At 58.9% G+C, this 12,777-nt stretch overlaps 1 protein-coding gene and 1 long non-coding RNA gene across 10 annotated transcripts; one reads left to right on the top strand and one right to left on the bottom strand.

Moving 5' to 3' along the window:
• The first annotated feature begins 221 nt into the window (after positions 1–221).
• Positions 222–12,679, top strand: LOC105478557 (DM1 protein kinase). 9 transcript variants are annotated; one of them, XM_071087166.1, is made up of 16 exons: positions 222–554; positions 2,360–2,418; positions 2,886–2,977; positions 3,233–3,316; positions 3,396–3,491; positions 4,120–4,268; positions 4,553–4,646; positions 4,898–5,104; positions 5,187–5,450; positions 7,730–7,815; positions 9,692–9,803; positions 10,514–10,671; positions 10,766–10,863; positions 11,035–11,081; positions 11,375–11,460; positions 11,788–12,679. In XM_071087166.1, the coding sequence occupies exons 1-16, from the start codon at positions 376–378 to the stop codon at positions 11,945–11,947; spliced, it is 1,971 nt and encodes a 656-aa protein (XP_070943267.1). In that variant the 5' UTR covers positions 222–375; the 3' UTR covers positions 11,948–12,679. The 9 variants fall into 9 exon arrangements, with proteins under 9 accessions (XP_070943267.1, XP_011734297.2, XP_011734291.2 ...); XM_011735995.2 differs by having other exon boundaries at positions 11,371–11,460; XM_011735989.2 differs by lacking the exon at positions 2,360–2,418 and having other exon boundaries at positions 224–554; positions 11,371–11,460.
• On the bottom strand, positions 8,944–11,382 carry LOC139360351 (uncharacterized). The gene is made up of 2 exons (XR_011617672.1): positions 11,249–11,382; positions 8,944–10,941 (listed from the first exon to the last, which is right to left on the bottom strand). It is a non-coding gene; the product is annotated as an uncharacterized lncRNA (long non-coding RNA).
• Positions 12,680–12,777: the final 98 nt, after the last annotated feature.

Below are 12,777 nucleotides of genomic sequence, written 5' to 3'. Positions count from 1 at the left end.
TTTTAGTAATGGGCAGGTTCCTCTTGGAATCCATCACACCTGTGGCTTCCTCTGTGCTCTACCTTTTTATTGGGGTGACAGTATGAGAGCTGAGATTCTCCATCCATCCCCTCTAGCACTGAAGGGTTCTGAAGGGCCCTGGAAGGAGGGAGCTTGGGGGGTGGCTTGTGAGGGGTTAAGGCTGGGAGGCGGGAGGGGGGCTGGACCAAGGGGTGGGGAGAAGGGGAGGAGGCCTCAGCAGCAGAGAGAAGTGGCCAGAGAGGCCCAGGGGACAGTCAGGGACAGGCAGACATGCAGCCAGGGCTCCAGGGTCTGGACAGGGGCTGCCAGGCCCCGTGACAGGAGGACCCCGAGCCCCCGGCCCGGGGAGGGGCCATGGTGCTGCCTGTCCAACATGTCAGCCGAGGTGCGGCTGAGGCAGCTCCAGCAGCTGGTGTTGGACCCCGGCTTCCTGGGGCTGGAGCCCCTGCTCGACCTTCTCCTGGGCGTCCACCAGGAGCTGGGTGCCTCCGAACTGGCCCAGGACAAGTACGTGGCCGACTTCTTGCAGTGGGGTGAGTGCCTGCCCTCAGGGCTCCTGCAGATGGGGTGGGGGTGGGGCAGGAGACAGGTCTGGGCACAGAGGCCTGGCTGTTGCCGGGGCAGGATGGCAGGATGGGCATGGGAAGATCCTCCCATCCTGGGGCTCAGAGCGTGGACCTGAGTCCTGGGACAACATTTCTCTGTCCTATGCCACCACCCTGGAGGGGCAGAGTAAGGTCAGCAGAGGCCAGGGTGGCTATGACTCAGAGCCATGGCTTAGGAGTCACAGCAGGCTACACTGCCAACAGCCTCCCATGGCCTCTCTGCACCCTGCCTCAGGGACAGGGCCAGTGTCATGCTGGGAGCTCCCTCTCCTAGGACCCTCTCCCCAAAAGTGGGCTCTATGGCCCACTCCCTTGGTTTCCTGCAGCCCGGGGCAAGCCAGGAGGGCCAGCATGGGGCAGCTGCCAGGGGCGCAGCCGACAGGCAGGTGTTCGGCGCCAGCCTCTCCAGCTGCCCCAACAGGTGCCCAGGCACTGGGAGGGCGGTGACTCACGCGGGCCCTGGGGGAGAACCAGCTTTGCAGACAGGCGCCACCAGCGCCCCCTCCTCTGTGATCCAGGAGGGACAACTTTGGGTTCTTCTGGGTGTGCCTCCTTTTGTAGGTTCTGCACCCACCCCCACCCCCAGCCCCAAAGTCTCGGTCCCTATGAGCCGTGTGGGTCAGCCACCATTCTCGCCACCCCAGCTCCCTGCGTCCTTTAGTTCTCCTGGCCCACGGCCTCCAACCTTCCAGCTGCCCCACAAAGCCCCTTCTTGCAAGGACTTTCCAGGGCCTGGGGCCAGGGCTGGAAGGAGGATGCTTCCACTTCTGCCAGCTGCCTTGTCCGCCCACCTCCTCCCCAAGCCCAGGACTCAGGCTCACTGGTCACTGGTTTCTTTCACTCCCAGCACCCTGCCCCTCTGGCCCTCACGTGCCTGGCCCTCAGCGACTGGCACTTGGTCTTTGGTCTGTGTGTGACAAACTGTGTGACACTTGTTTCCTGTTTCTCCACCTTCCCCTGCTTCCTCTTGTGTCCATCTCTTTGTGACCCAGGTCTGGTTCCTCTCCTTCCTCCTCCCATTTCACAGATGGGAAGGCGGAGGCCAAGAAGGGCCAGGCCACTCAGCCTCTGGAAAAACCTTCTCCCAACCTCCCGCAGCCCCTAATGACTCTCCTGGCCCCCCTTTAACAGAGGATGAAGTTGGGCTGGCAGGGTAAACTGAGACCGGGCGGGGTAGGGGTCTGGCGCTCCAGGGAGGAGCACTCCTTTTGTGGCCCGAGCTGCATCTTGCGGCCCCTCCCCTGCCAGGCCTGGGGCGGGGGAGGGGGCCTGGGTTCCTGCTGCCTTAAAAGGGCTCAATGTCTTGGCTCTCTCCTCCCTCCCCCGTCCTCAGCCCTGGCTGGTTCGTCCCTGCTGGCCCACTCTCCCGGAACCCCCCGAAACCCCTCTCTCCTCTAGAACCCACTGTCTCTTCTCCTTCCCTCCCCTCCCATACCCATCCCTCTCTCCATCCTGCCTCCACTTCTTCCACCCCTGGGAGTCCAGGCCTCCCTGTCCCCATGGTCCCTGAGCCCCAAGCCTCCACCCCAGCCGGTCCCCCACCCAAGCTGCCCTGTTTAACATTCCTAGTCATAGGACCTTGACTTCTGAGAGCCCTGATTGTCATCTGTAAAATAAGGGGTAGGACTAAAGCCCTCCTCCTGGAGGACTGTGAGATGGGCTGGACCAGAGCACTTGAGTCTAGGATGTGTGACCATGCCGGCTTTGTTTCCCTGTCCTGTTCCTTCCCCCAGCCCCAGATCCAGGGTTTCCCAAAGTGTGGTTCAAGAACCACCTGTAACTGAATCTAGAGGTACTGGATACAACCCCACGTCTGGGCCATTACCCAGGACATTCTACATGAGAACGAGGGGGTGGGGCCCTGGCTGCGCCTGAACTGTCACCTGGAGTCGGGGTGGAGGACTGGAAGCCCAGGAAGGTGGAAGAACTGGGTCTTATTTCCTTCTCCCCTTGTTCTTTAGGGTCTGCCCTTCTGCAGACTTTGTTACCCCACCCTCACCGTCCTGCACACCCTTGGAGCCCTCTGGTCCAATGCCCTGTCCCGCAAAGGGCTTCCCAGGCATCTCGCCTCTATGGGAGGGCAGTTTTGGGTCCCCAGAACCTTACACAGTGTTTATGTGGGGAAGCTCTTGGGAAGCAGACAGTCCTAGGGTGAAGCTGAGAGGCAGAGAGAAGGGGAGACAGAAGGTGGGGCTTTTCCCCTTGTCTCCAGTGCCTTTTCTGGTGACCCTCGGTTCTTTTCCCCCACCACGCCCCCAGCGGAGCCCATCGTGGTGAGGCTTAAGGAGGTCCGACTGCACAGGGACGACTTCGAGATTCTGAAGGTGATCGGACGCGGGGCGTTCAGTGAGGTAAGCTCAACTGGTCGGGAGCCCGACTTGACTTGTGGTGGGTGGGGCATAGGGGTTGGGGTGGGGCCTTAGAAATTGATGAATGACCAAGCCTTAGAACCTAGGGCTGGGCTGGAGGCGGGGCTTGGGACCAATGGGCGTGGTGCGGCAGGTGGGGCGGGGCCACGACTGGGTGCAGAAGGGGGTGGAGTTGGGTCTCGGGGAGCCCTTCTGTTTTCCCGGCGTCTCCACCTTGTCTGCCTCTCTTGGCCTCAGGTAGCGGTGGTGAAGATGAAGCAGACGGGCCAGGTGTACGCCATGAAGATCATGAACAAGTGGGACATGCTGAAGAGGGGCGAGGTGAGGGGCTCGGCGGGCCTGGGGGGCTTTGAGGATCCGCGCCCTCTCTCCGGCTGCAGCTCCTCCGGGTGCCCTGCAGGTGTCGTGCTTCCGTGAGGAGAGGGACGTGTTGGTGAATGGGGACCGGCGGTGGATCACGCAGCTGCATTTCGCCTTCCAGGATGAGAACTACCTGGTGAGCTCCGGGCTGGGGTGACTGGGAAGAGGTACAGAGCCCATGCTGTCACTGGATGAGGAGGTGGGGAGAGGAAGCTCTACGATTGGGGGTGCTGCCCACCACAAGTCTCCCACGCCTGTGGGAGAGTGTGTGTGCAGTAAGAGGGTGTGTCAGGTGGATGAGGGGCCTTCCTTATCTTGGACGGGGATGGTGTCCCTCACTGCCCCTTTCTGGGGTGTTTTGGGGGACTCCTATAAAGATGTCTCTGTTGGGGGGGTCTCTTACCTGGAATGGGATAGGTCTTCAGAAATTCTAACGGGGCCACTGCCTAGGGAGGGAGTGTCTGGGACCTATTCTCTGGGTGTTGAGTGGTCTATGAGTTCTCTTTCCCAGAACATCTCAGGGGGAGTGAATCTGCCCAGTGACATTCCAGGAAAGGTTTTTTGTTTGTGTTTTTTTTCGAGGGGCAGGGGGTGGGGGCTGCAGGTGTCTCTGATTTGGCCCGGCAGATCTCTGTGGTTATCTCTGGGCTGGGGCTGCAGGTCTCTGCCCAGGGATGGGGTGTCTCTGGCAGTGGTTGTCCCGGCCATCCGTGATGGATCAGGGCCTCGGGACTACCAGCCACCCATGACGAACCCCTTCTCAGTACCTGGTCATGGAGTATTACGTGGGTGGGGACCTGCTGACACTGCTGAGCAAGTTTGGGGAGCGGATTCCGGCCGAGATGGCGCGCTTCTACCTGGCGGAGATTGTCATGGCCATAGATTCGGTGCACCGGCTCGGCTACGTGCACAGGTGTGTGTGGCATGGCTGAGGGCTAGGGCGAGGGGATAGCAAGCTTGTTCCCTGGCAGGGTTCTTGGAAGGTCAGAGCCCAGAGAGGCCAGGGCCTAGAGAGGGACCTCCTTGGTTGGGGCCCACTGGGGCGTGCCTGGGAGTAGGGTCCAGAACTGTAGAATCCCTACAGGGGCGGAAGCCAAGGAAGTGGGGCCCGAGGTGGCACTGCCCAAAGGGGCAGAGCTTGGTGGGACCACAGAAGGGAGGTTCACTTATCCCACCCTTCTCCTTTCCTCGGTGCAGGGACATCAAACCCGACAACATCCTGCTGGACCGCTGTGGCCACATCCGCCTGGCCGACTTCGGCTCCTGTCTCAAGCTGCAGGCAGATGGAACGGTGAGCCAGTGCCCTGGCCACAGAGCAACTCGGGCTGCTAATGAGGGATGGGAGGTGCAGAGTGTGGGGGCAGGACTGGATTTGGAGGGGGCAGGAGGAGGTGACCCAGGCCTAAGTGTGCATCTGTGTGGCAGAGCATTAGACCAGGCAGAGGGAGAGGCTAAGCATTTGGGGAGTGGTTGGAAGGAGGGCCCAGAGCTGGTGGGCCCAGAGGGGTGGGCCCAAGCCTCGCTCTGCTCCTTTTGGTCCAGGTGCGGTCACTGGTGGCTGTGGGCACCCCAGACTACCTGTCCCCCGAGATCCTGCAGGCTGTGGGCGGTGGGCCTGGGACAGGCAGCTACGGGCCAGAGTGTGACTGGTGGGCGCTGGGTGTGTTCGCCTATGAAATGTTCTACGGGCAGACGCCCTTCTACGCGGATTCCACGGCGGAGACCTACGGCAAGATCGTCCACTACAAGGTGAGCATGGCCCCAGGGAGCCCTGGCCTCTCCAGGTAGGCGCTCCCCAACTATCGCCTCCCCTCCCTCTCCCTCTGAGCAGGAGCACCTCTCTCTGCCGCTGGCAGATGAAGGGGTCCCTGAGGAGGCTCAAGACCTCATCCAGCGTCTGCTGTGTCCCCCGGAGACACGGCTGGGCCGGGGTGGAGCAGGTGACTTCCGGACACATCCCTTCTTCTTTGGCCTCGACTGGGATGGTCTCCGAGACAGCATGCCCCCCTTTACACCGGATTTCGAAGGTGCCACCGACACATGCAACTTCGACTTGGTGGAGGACGGGCTCACTGCCATGGTGAGCGGGGGCGGGGTAGGTACCTGCGGCCCCTGCTCGGCTGCGGGAACCTCCCCATGCTCCCTCCAGAAAGTTGGAGTAAGGACAGTGCCTACCTCCTGGGGTCCTGAACCACTCATTCCCCAGAGCACCTGCTGTGAGCCCATCTAGTGCTGAGGACCCAGCAGTGACCTAGACTTATAGTCCAGTGGGGAAACACAGACCAGTCTTCAGACAGTGAAGCCCCAGAATGATCAGGGCTGAGACAATGGAGTGCAGGGGGTGGGGGGCTCCTGACTCAGCAAGGAAGGTCCTGGAGGGCTTCCTGGAGTGGGGAGCTATCTGAGCTGAGACTTCGAGAGATGAGAAGCAGGAGAGGACTCCTCCTCCCTCAGGCTGGCTCTCTTCACCGTGTAACGAGCTGTCGTGGAATGCTTGTTTGGCTCTGGGTGCCCTTTTGCTGGACAATACTGGGGATCCAGCACTGACCAGATCATCTCTGGTCCCTGCCCTCATCCACTTGCAGTCTAGAGAATTAGAGAATTATGGAGAGTATGGCAGGTACCCTGAAGGGAAGCAACAGGATACAAGAAAAAATAGTGGGGCCAGGCGCCGTGGCTCACGCCTGTAACCCCAGTACTTTGGGAGGCCGAAGCGAGTGGATTGTTTGAGCCCAGGAGTTCAAGACCAGCCTGGGCAATGTGGTGAGACCCTATCTCTACAAAAATGTTTAAAAAATTGGCTGGGTGTGGTGGCGCATGCCTGTATACTCAGCTCCTAGGGAGGCCGACCTGGGAGGCTCACTTGAGCCCAGGAGGTCAAGGCTGCAGTGAGCTGTGATTGTGCCACTGTATTCCCGCCTGAGCAACAGAGAGAGACTCTGTCTCAAAAATAAGATAAAATTAAATTGAAATTTAAAAATAGGCTGGGCTGCGGCCGGGCGCTGTGGCACATGCCTGTAATTCCAGCACTTTGGGAGTCCGAGGTGGGCGGATCACGAGATCAAGAGTTTGAGGCCAGCCTGGCCAACATGGTGAAACCCCATCTCTACTAAAAATACAAGAAAAGTCGCTGGGCGTGGTTGTGGTTGCCTGTAATCCCAGCTACTGGGGAAGTTGAGGCAGGAGAATTGCTTGAACCCGGGAGGCAGAGTTTGCTGTGAGCCAAGATCATGCCACTGCACTGCAGTCTGAGTGACAGAGTGAGACTCTGTCTCAAAAAAAAGAGAAAAAAAAATAGGCTGGGCAAGATGGTTCACGCCTATAATCCCAGAACTTTGGAAGGCTGAGGCAGACAGGTCACTGGAGGTCAGGAGTTCAAGACCAGCCTGGCCAACATGGTGAAACCCTGTGTCTACTAAAAATACAACATTTAGCCAGGCTTGGTGGTGTGTGCCTGTTGTCCCAGCTACTCAGGAGGCTGAGGCAGGAAAATTGCTTGAACCTGGGAGGCGGAGTCTGCAGTGGGCTGGGATCGTGCCACTATACTCTAGACTGGGAGACAGCAAGATTCCATCTAAAAAAAAAAAAGAAGTGGGCCGGGCACAGTGGCTTATATTTGTAATCCCAGCACTTTGGGAGGCTGAGGTTGGAGGACTGCTTGAGCCCAGAGTTTGGGACTAGACCAGCCGAGGCGGGCGGATCACTTGAGGTCAGGAGTTCGAGACCAGCCTGGCCAACATGGTGAAACCCCGTCTCTCCTAAAAATATAAAAAATTAGCCAGGTGTGATGGAGGGCACCTGTAATCCCAGCTACTTGGGAAGCTGAAGCAGGAGAATCGCCTGAACCCAGGAGGCAGAGGTTGCAGTGAGCTGAGATCACGCCACTGCACTCCAGCCTGGGCAACAGAGCAAGACTCCTTGTCAAAAAAAAAAAAGAGGCCGGGCGCGGTGGCTCAAGCCTGTAATCCCAGCACTTTGGGAGGCCGAGACGGGCGAATCACGAGGTCAGGAGATCGAGACCATCCTGGTTAACACGGTGAAACCCCGTCTCTACTAAAAAATACAAAAAATTAGCCGGGCGCGGTGGTGGGCGCCTGTAGTCCCAGCTACTCGGGAGGCTGAGGCAGGAGAATGGCGTGAACCCGGGAGGCGGAGCTTGCAGTGAGCTGAGATCCGGCCACTGCACTCCAGCCCGGGCGACAGAGCGAGACTCTGTCTCAAAAAAAAAAAAAGAAAAAAGAAAAAAAGCTGGAGGGGCCACTTTAGATAAGCCCTGAGTTGGGGCTGGTTTGTGGGGAACATGTAAGCCAAAATCAAAAAGCAGTGAGGGGCCCACCCTGACGATTGCCGGTCACATCTGTGTGTCTTGTGCAGGAGACGCTGTCGGACATTCGGGAAGGTGCGCCACTGGGGGTCCACCTGCCTTTCGTGGGCTACTCCTACTCCTGCATGGCCCTCAGGTAAGCACTGCCCTGGATGACCTCCAGAGGCCCCGAGGCTGCTGGAGCTTCCTGGGTCCTGCTCCTTGGCAGCCAATAGAGTTGCAGGATCAGTCTTGGAACCTTATTGTTTTGGGACCAAAGACTCCTAAGAGGCCAGAGTTGGAGGACCTTAAAATGTCAGATACATGTACTTCGAAATGTTAGATTGAACTTTAAAACCTCAGAGTTACAGATTGGGCTTTCCAGAATCTCGTAACCATCAACTTTACCGTCTGTAGTACACAGAGTCACAGGACTTCAGAATCTTGGAAAATACGAAGTTGAGACTTTTATAATCTAATTGTAAAAGAATGCAAACTCTTTGAATCACCCACATAATAATAAGGCCATTTAAAAATATTAATTTAGGCCAGGTGCGGTGACTCACACCTGTAATCCCAGCACTTTGGGAGGCCGAGGCGGGTGGATCACCTGAGGTCGGGAGTTCAAGACCAGCCTGACCAACATGGAGAAACCCTGTCTCTACTAAAAAAACAAAATTAGCTGGGCGTGGTGGTGCACGCCTGTAATCCCAGCTACTCAGGAGGCTAAGGGCAGGAGGCAGAGATTGTGGTGAGCTGAGATCGTGCCATTGCACTCCAGCCTGGGTAACAAAAGTGAAACTTCATCTCAAAAAAAAAAAAAAAAAAAAAAAAAAAAAAAAGTATTAATTTACAGGCTGGGCATGGTGGCTCACGCTTGGAATCCCAGTACTTTGGGAGGCTGAGGTGGACGGATTGCTTGAGCCCAGGAGTTCAAGACCAGCCTGGGCAATATAATGAGACCCTGTCTCTACAAAATTGAAAAAATTTAGCCAGGCATGGTGGTCTGTGCCTGCAGTCCCAGCTATTCAGGAGCTGAAGTAGGACGATCACTTGAGCCTAGAGTTGGAGGCTTCAGTGAGCCATGATAGATTCCAACCTGGGCAACAGAGTGAGACCTGGTCTCAAAAAAAAGTATTAATTACACAAATAATGCATTGCTTATCACAAGTAAATTAGAAAATACAGATAAGGAAAAGGAAGTCGGTATCTCGTGAGCTCACCAGACGGCAGTGGTCCCTGGCTCACACGTGCACAGACACGTTTAAATACTGGAGAACAGGTGTTTTGTTGTGTTTTTTTTTTCCCCCTTCTTCATGTTACTTTGTCTAAGAGAACAGTTGGTTTTCTAATCAGCTTTTATTACTGGACATTACAAATACTGTACCTTACCGTTAATGAACTCTAACTCAATTCTGAACTGCTGTGGGGCCTGAACAGTGGGTCAGGATTGAACCCATCCTCTATTGGAGCCCAGATGCATGCCCAGGATAGCTGGGTCCTGAGCCATGTTCCCACAGGAGGGACTGCTAGGTTGGTGGGGACAGCCACTTTGTACCCTAGGGAGGAGCTGTCCCCTTCCCACAGCTGAGTGGGGTGTGCTGATCTCAAGTCGCCATCGTGGGGTCTCATGTCCAGTCTTAGGACCACATCTGTGGAGGTGGCCAGAGCCAAGCAGTCTCCTTCATCAGGTCGGCCTCCCTGTCCTGTGGCCCTAAGAAGAGGGGTCTGCAGAGATCACATGTCAAGGGAGGAGACGAGCTGACCCTGGAACATGGGGGTCTGGACCCCGAGTCCCTGCAGAAGGTTTACAAAGAGCAGCTCCCAGGGGCCCAAGGCCAGGGGAGGGGCAGGGCTTTTCCTAAGCAGAGGAGGGGCCACTGGCCCACCTGAGACTGTTCTCTTCACGCTGTCGCTCCCCTTCCTCAAATCAGGAGGTCTTGGAAGCAGCTGCCCCTTACCTGCAGGCCAGGAGCTCTGGTTCTCCACCAGAGAATCCGCATTCCGTCTCCCTCCCCACCCCCTCTCCTCAGGGACAGTGAGGTCCCGGGCCCCACACCCATGGAACTGGAGGCCGAGCAGCTGCTTGAGCCACACATGCAAGTGCCTAGCCTGGAGTCCTCAGTGTCCCCAAGGGATGAAACAGTAAGTTGTGGAGGGGAGGGGGTCCGTCAGGGGCAAGCAGGAGAGAAAAGGTGAGGGCTTCCCGGGTGGCGTGTGCTGTAGAGCCCTCTGGGGACTTCCTGAACAGAAGCAGACAGAAACCACGGACAGACGGGTTACTTCAGACATGACACGGTCTCTGTAGTTACAGTGGGGCATTAAGTAAGGCTGTGTGCGTTGGTGGGGATCTGAGGAGTTGAACTTTGAGCTGAACGCTCCTGAAGGAGAAGCCAGCCATGGAAAGAAAGGTGCCAGGTGGTCAGGCGAGAGCCTCAAGGGCAAAGGCCTTGAGCAGGTGGGAATCCTGATACCCTGATTTGTTCCTGTTCGGCTGAACCGTTCCTGAGAATGCTGGAGAGGCCAGCAGGCAACAAAACCCAGCAAGGCCTTTTGTCGTGAGGGCATTAGGGAGCTGGAGGGATTTTGAGCAGCAGAGGGACATAGGTTGTGTTCGTGTTTGAGGACCAGCTCTCTGGTCCCTGTGTGGATTTTGAGGACCAGACTCAGAGAAGGGGCTGAGGGAGGTAGGGAAGGGAGGGGGCTTGGATCATTGCAGGAGCTGTGGGGATTCCAGAAATTTTGAGGGGACGGAGAAGTAGGAGACAAGCAAGGATCCCTAGCCTGGAACCAGTGCCCAAGTTCTGAGTCCTCCAGGAGCCACAGGCAGCCTTAAGCCCGGTCCCCATACACAGGCTGAAGTGGCAGTTCCAGCGGCTATCCCTGTGGCAGAGGCTGAGGCCGAGGTGACGCTGCGGGAGCTCCAGGAGGCCCTGGAGGAGGAGGTGCTCACTCGGCAGAGCCTGAGCCGGGAGATGGAGGCCATCCGCATGGCCAACCAGAACTTTGCCAGGTCGGCGTTGGGGCCGGGGCGCAGGGCCCATGGCAACCCTTGGCAGCCCCTCTCGTCCGACTCGGACTGACTCACTGTCCTTACCTCCCCACAGTCAACTACGCGAGGCAGAGGCTCGGAACCGGGACCTAGAGGCGCACGTACGGCAGTTGCAGGAGCGGATGGAGTTGCTGCAGGCAGAGGGAGCCACAGGCGAGTCCCTCATGTGTCCCCTTCCCCGAAGGGCCGGGAGGAGGTGGGCCGTCTGCTCTGCGGGGCACGTATAGACACCTGGAGGAGGGAAGGGACCCATGCTGGGGCACGCCGCGCCACCGCCCTCCTTCGCCCCTCCACGCGCCCTATGCCTCTTTCTTCTCCTTCCAGCTGTCACGGGGGTCCCCAGTCCCCGGGCCACGGATCCACCTTCCCATGTAAGACCCCTCTCTTTCCCCTGCCTCAGACCTGCTGCCCACTCTACAGATCCCCTCCCTGGCTCCTGGTCTCCCCGTCCAAATACAGGGCTCACCCTACGTCTTTGCGACTTTGGAGGACAGATGCCCTTCGTTCAGCCCCAGATCTCCCTCCGTTCAAGGCTCACCAGATTCCCTCCGGGATCTCCCTAGATAACCTCCCCGGCCTCGATTCCCCTCGCTCTCTCTCGCCCCACTGCTGAGGGCTGGGCTGGGCTCCGATCGGGTCACCTGTCCCTTCTCTCTCCAGCTAGATGGCCCCCCGGCCGTGGCTCTGGGCCAGTGCCCGCTGGTGGGGCCAGGCCCCATGCACCGCCGCCACCTGCTGCTCCCTGCCAGGGTACGTCCGGCTGCCCACGCCCCCCTCCGCCGCCGCGCCCCTCGCTCCACCCGCCCTGTGCCACCCGCTTAGCTGCGCATTTGCAGGGCTGGGCCCACGGCGGGAGGGCGGATCCGCGGGGAGCCAATCAACACAGGCCGCTAAGAAGCAGCCAATGACGAGTTCAGACGGGATTAGAGGCGTGCGAGTGGACTAACAGCTGCCGGCTGTTGGGGCGGGGGTGGGGAGCAGGGAGGCGTGTGGGCCCACCTATGGGCGTAGGCGGGGCGAGTCCCAGGAGCCAATCAGAGGCTCATGCCGGGTGTTAACCTCGCCCTCTCCCCGCAGGTCCCTAGGCCTGGCCTATCGGAGGCGCTTTCCCTGCTCCTGTTCGCCGTTGCTCTGTCTCGTGCCGCCGCCCTGGGCTGCGCTGGGTTGGTGGTCCACGCCGGCCAACTCACCGCAGTCTGGCGCCGCCCGGGAGCCGCTCGCGCTCCCTGAACCCTAGAACTGTCTTCGACTCCGGGGCCCCGTTGAAAGACTGAGCGCCCGGGGCACGGCAAAGAAGCCGCGCCCACCGCCTGCCAGTTCACACCGCTCCGAGCTTGGGTCTCCGCCCAGCTCCAGTCCTGTGATCCAGGCCCGCCCCCTAGCGGCCGGGGAGGGAGGGGCCGGGTTCGCGGCCGGCGAACGGGGCTCGAGGGGGCCTTGTAGCCGGGAATGCTGCTGCTGCTGCTGCTGCTGCTGCTGCTGGTGGGGGATCGCAGACCACTTCTTTCGGCCAGGCTGAGGCCCTGACGTGGATGGGCAAACGGCAGGCCTGCGAAGGCAGCAAGCCGGGTCGTCCGTGTTCCACTTTCCACGCACCCCCACCTACCGTCGGTTCGCAAACTGCAAATCCTCCCTTGTGCATGACGCCCTGCTCTCTGGGGAGCGTCTGGCGCGACCTCTGCCCGCTTACTCGGGAAATTTGCTTTTGCCAAACCCGCTTATTCGGGGATCCCGCGCCCCCCTCCTCACGTGCGCTGCTCTCGGAGCCCGAGCCGGCTCTGACTGCTTCGGCGGTTTGGATATTTATTGACCTCGTCCTCCGACTCGCTGACAGGCTGCAGAACCCCGAACACCCCAATCCACGTTTTGGATGCACTGAGACCCCGATATTCCTCGGTATTTATTGTCTGTCCCCACCTAGGACCCCACCCCCGACCCTCGCGAATAAAAGGCCTTCCATCTGCCCAAAGTTCTGGACTCCGCAGTCCGCGGTTTGCGTAGTGGGCAGGAGGTTGCGCAGCGGGCCAATCCGAAGGCGAGTGGAGGCGGCCGAAGGTCTGGGAGGAG

Source organism: Macaca nemestrina, chromosome 20 (assembly GCF_043159975.1).
Source record: "Macaca nemestrina isolate mMacNem1 chromosome 20, mMacNem.hap1, whole genome shotgun sequence".
Taxonomy (NCBI): Eukaryota; Metazoa; Chordata; class Mammalia; order Primates; family Cercopithecidae; genus Macaca; species Macaca nemestrina.
Note: the sequence above shows the minus strand (reverse complement) of the source record. Positions and strands in the feature narration are given on the sequence as shown.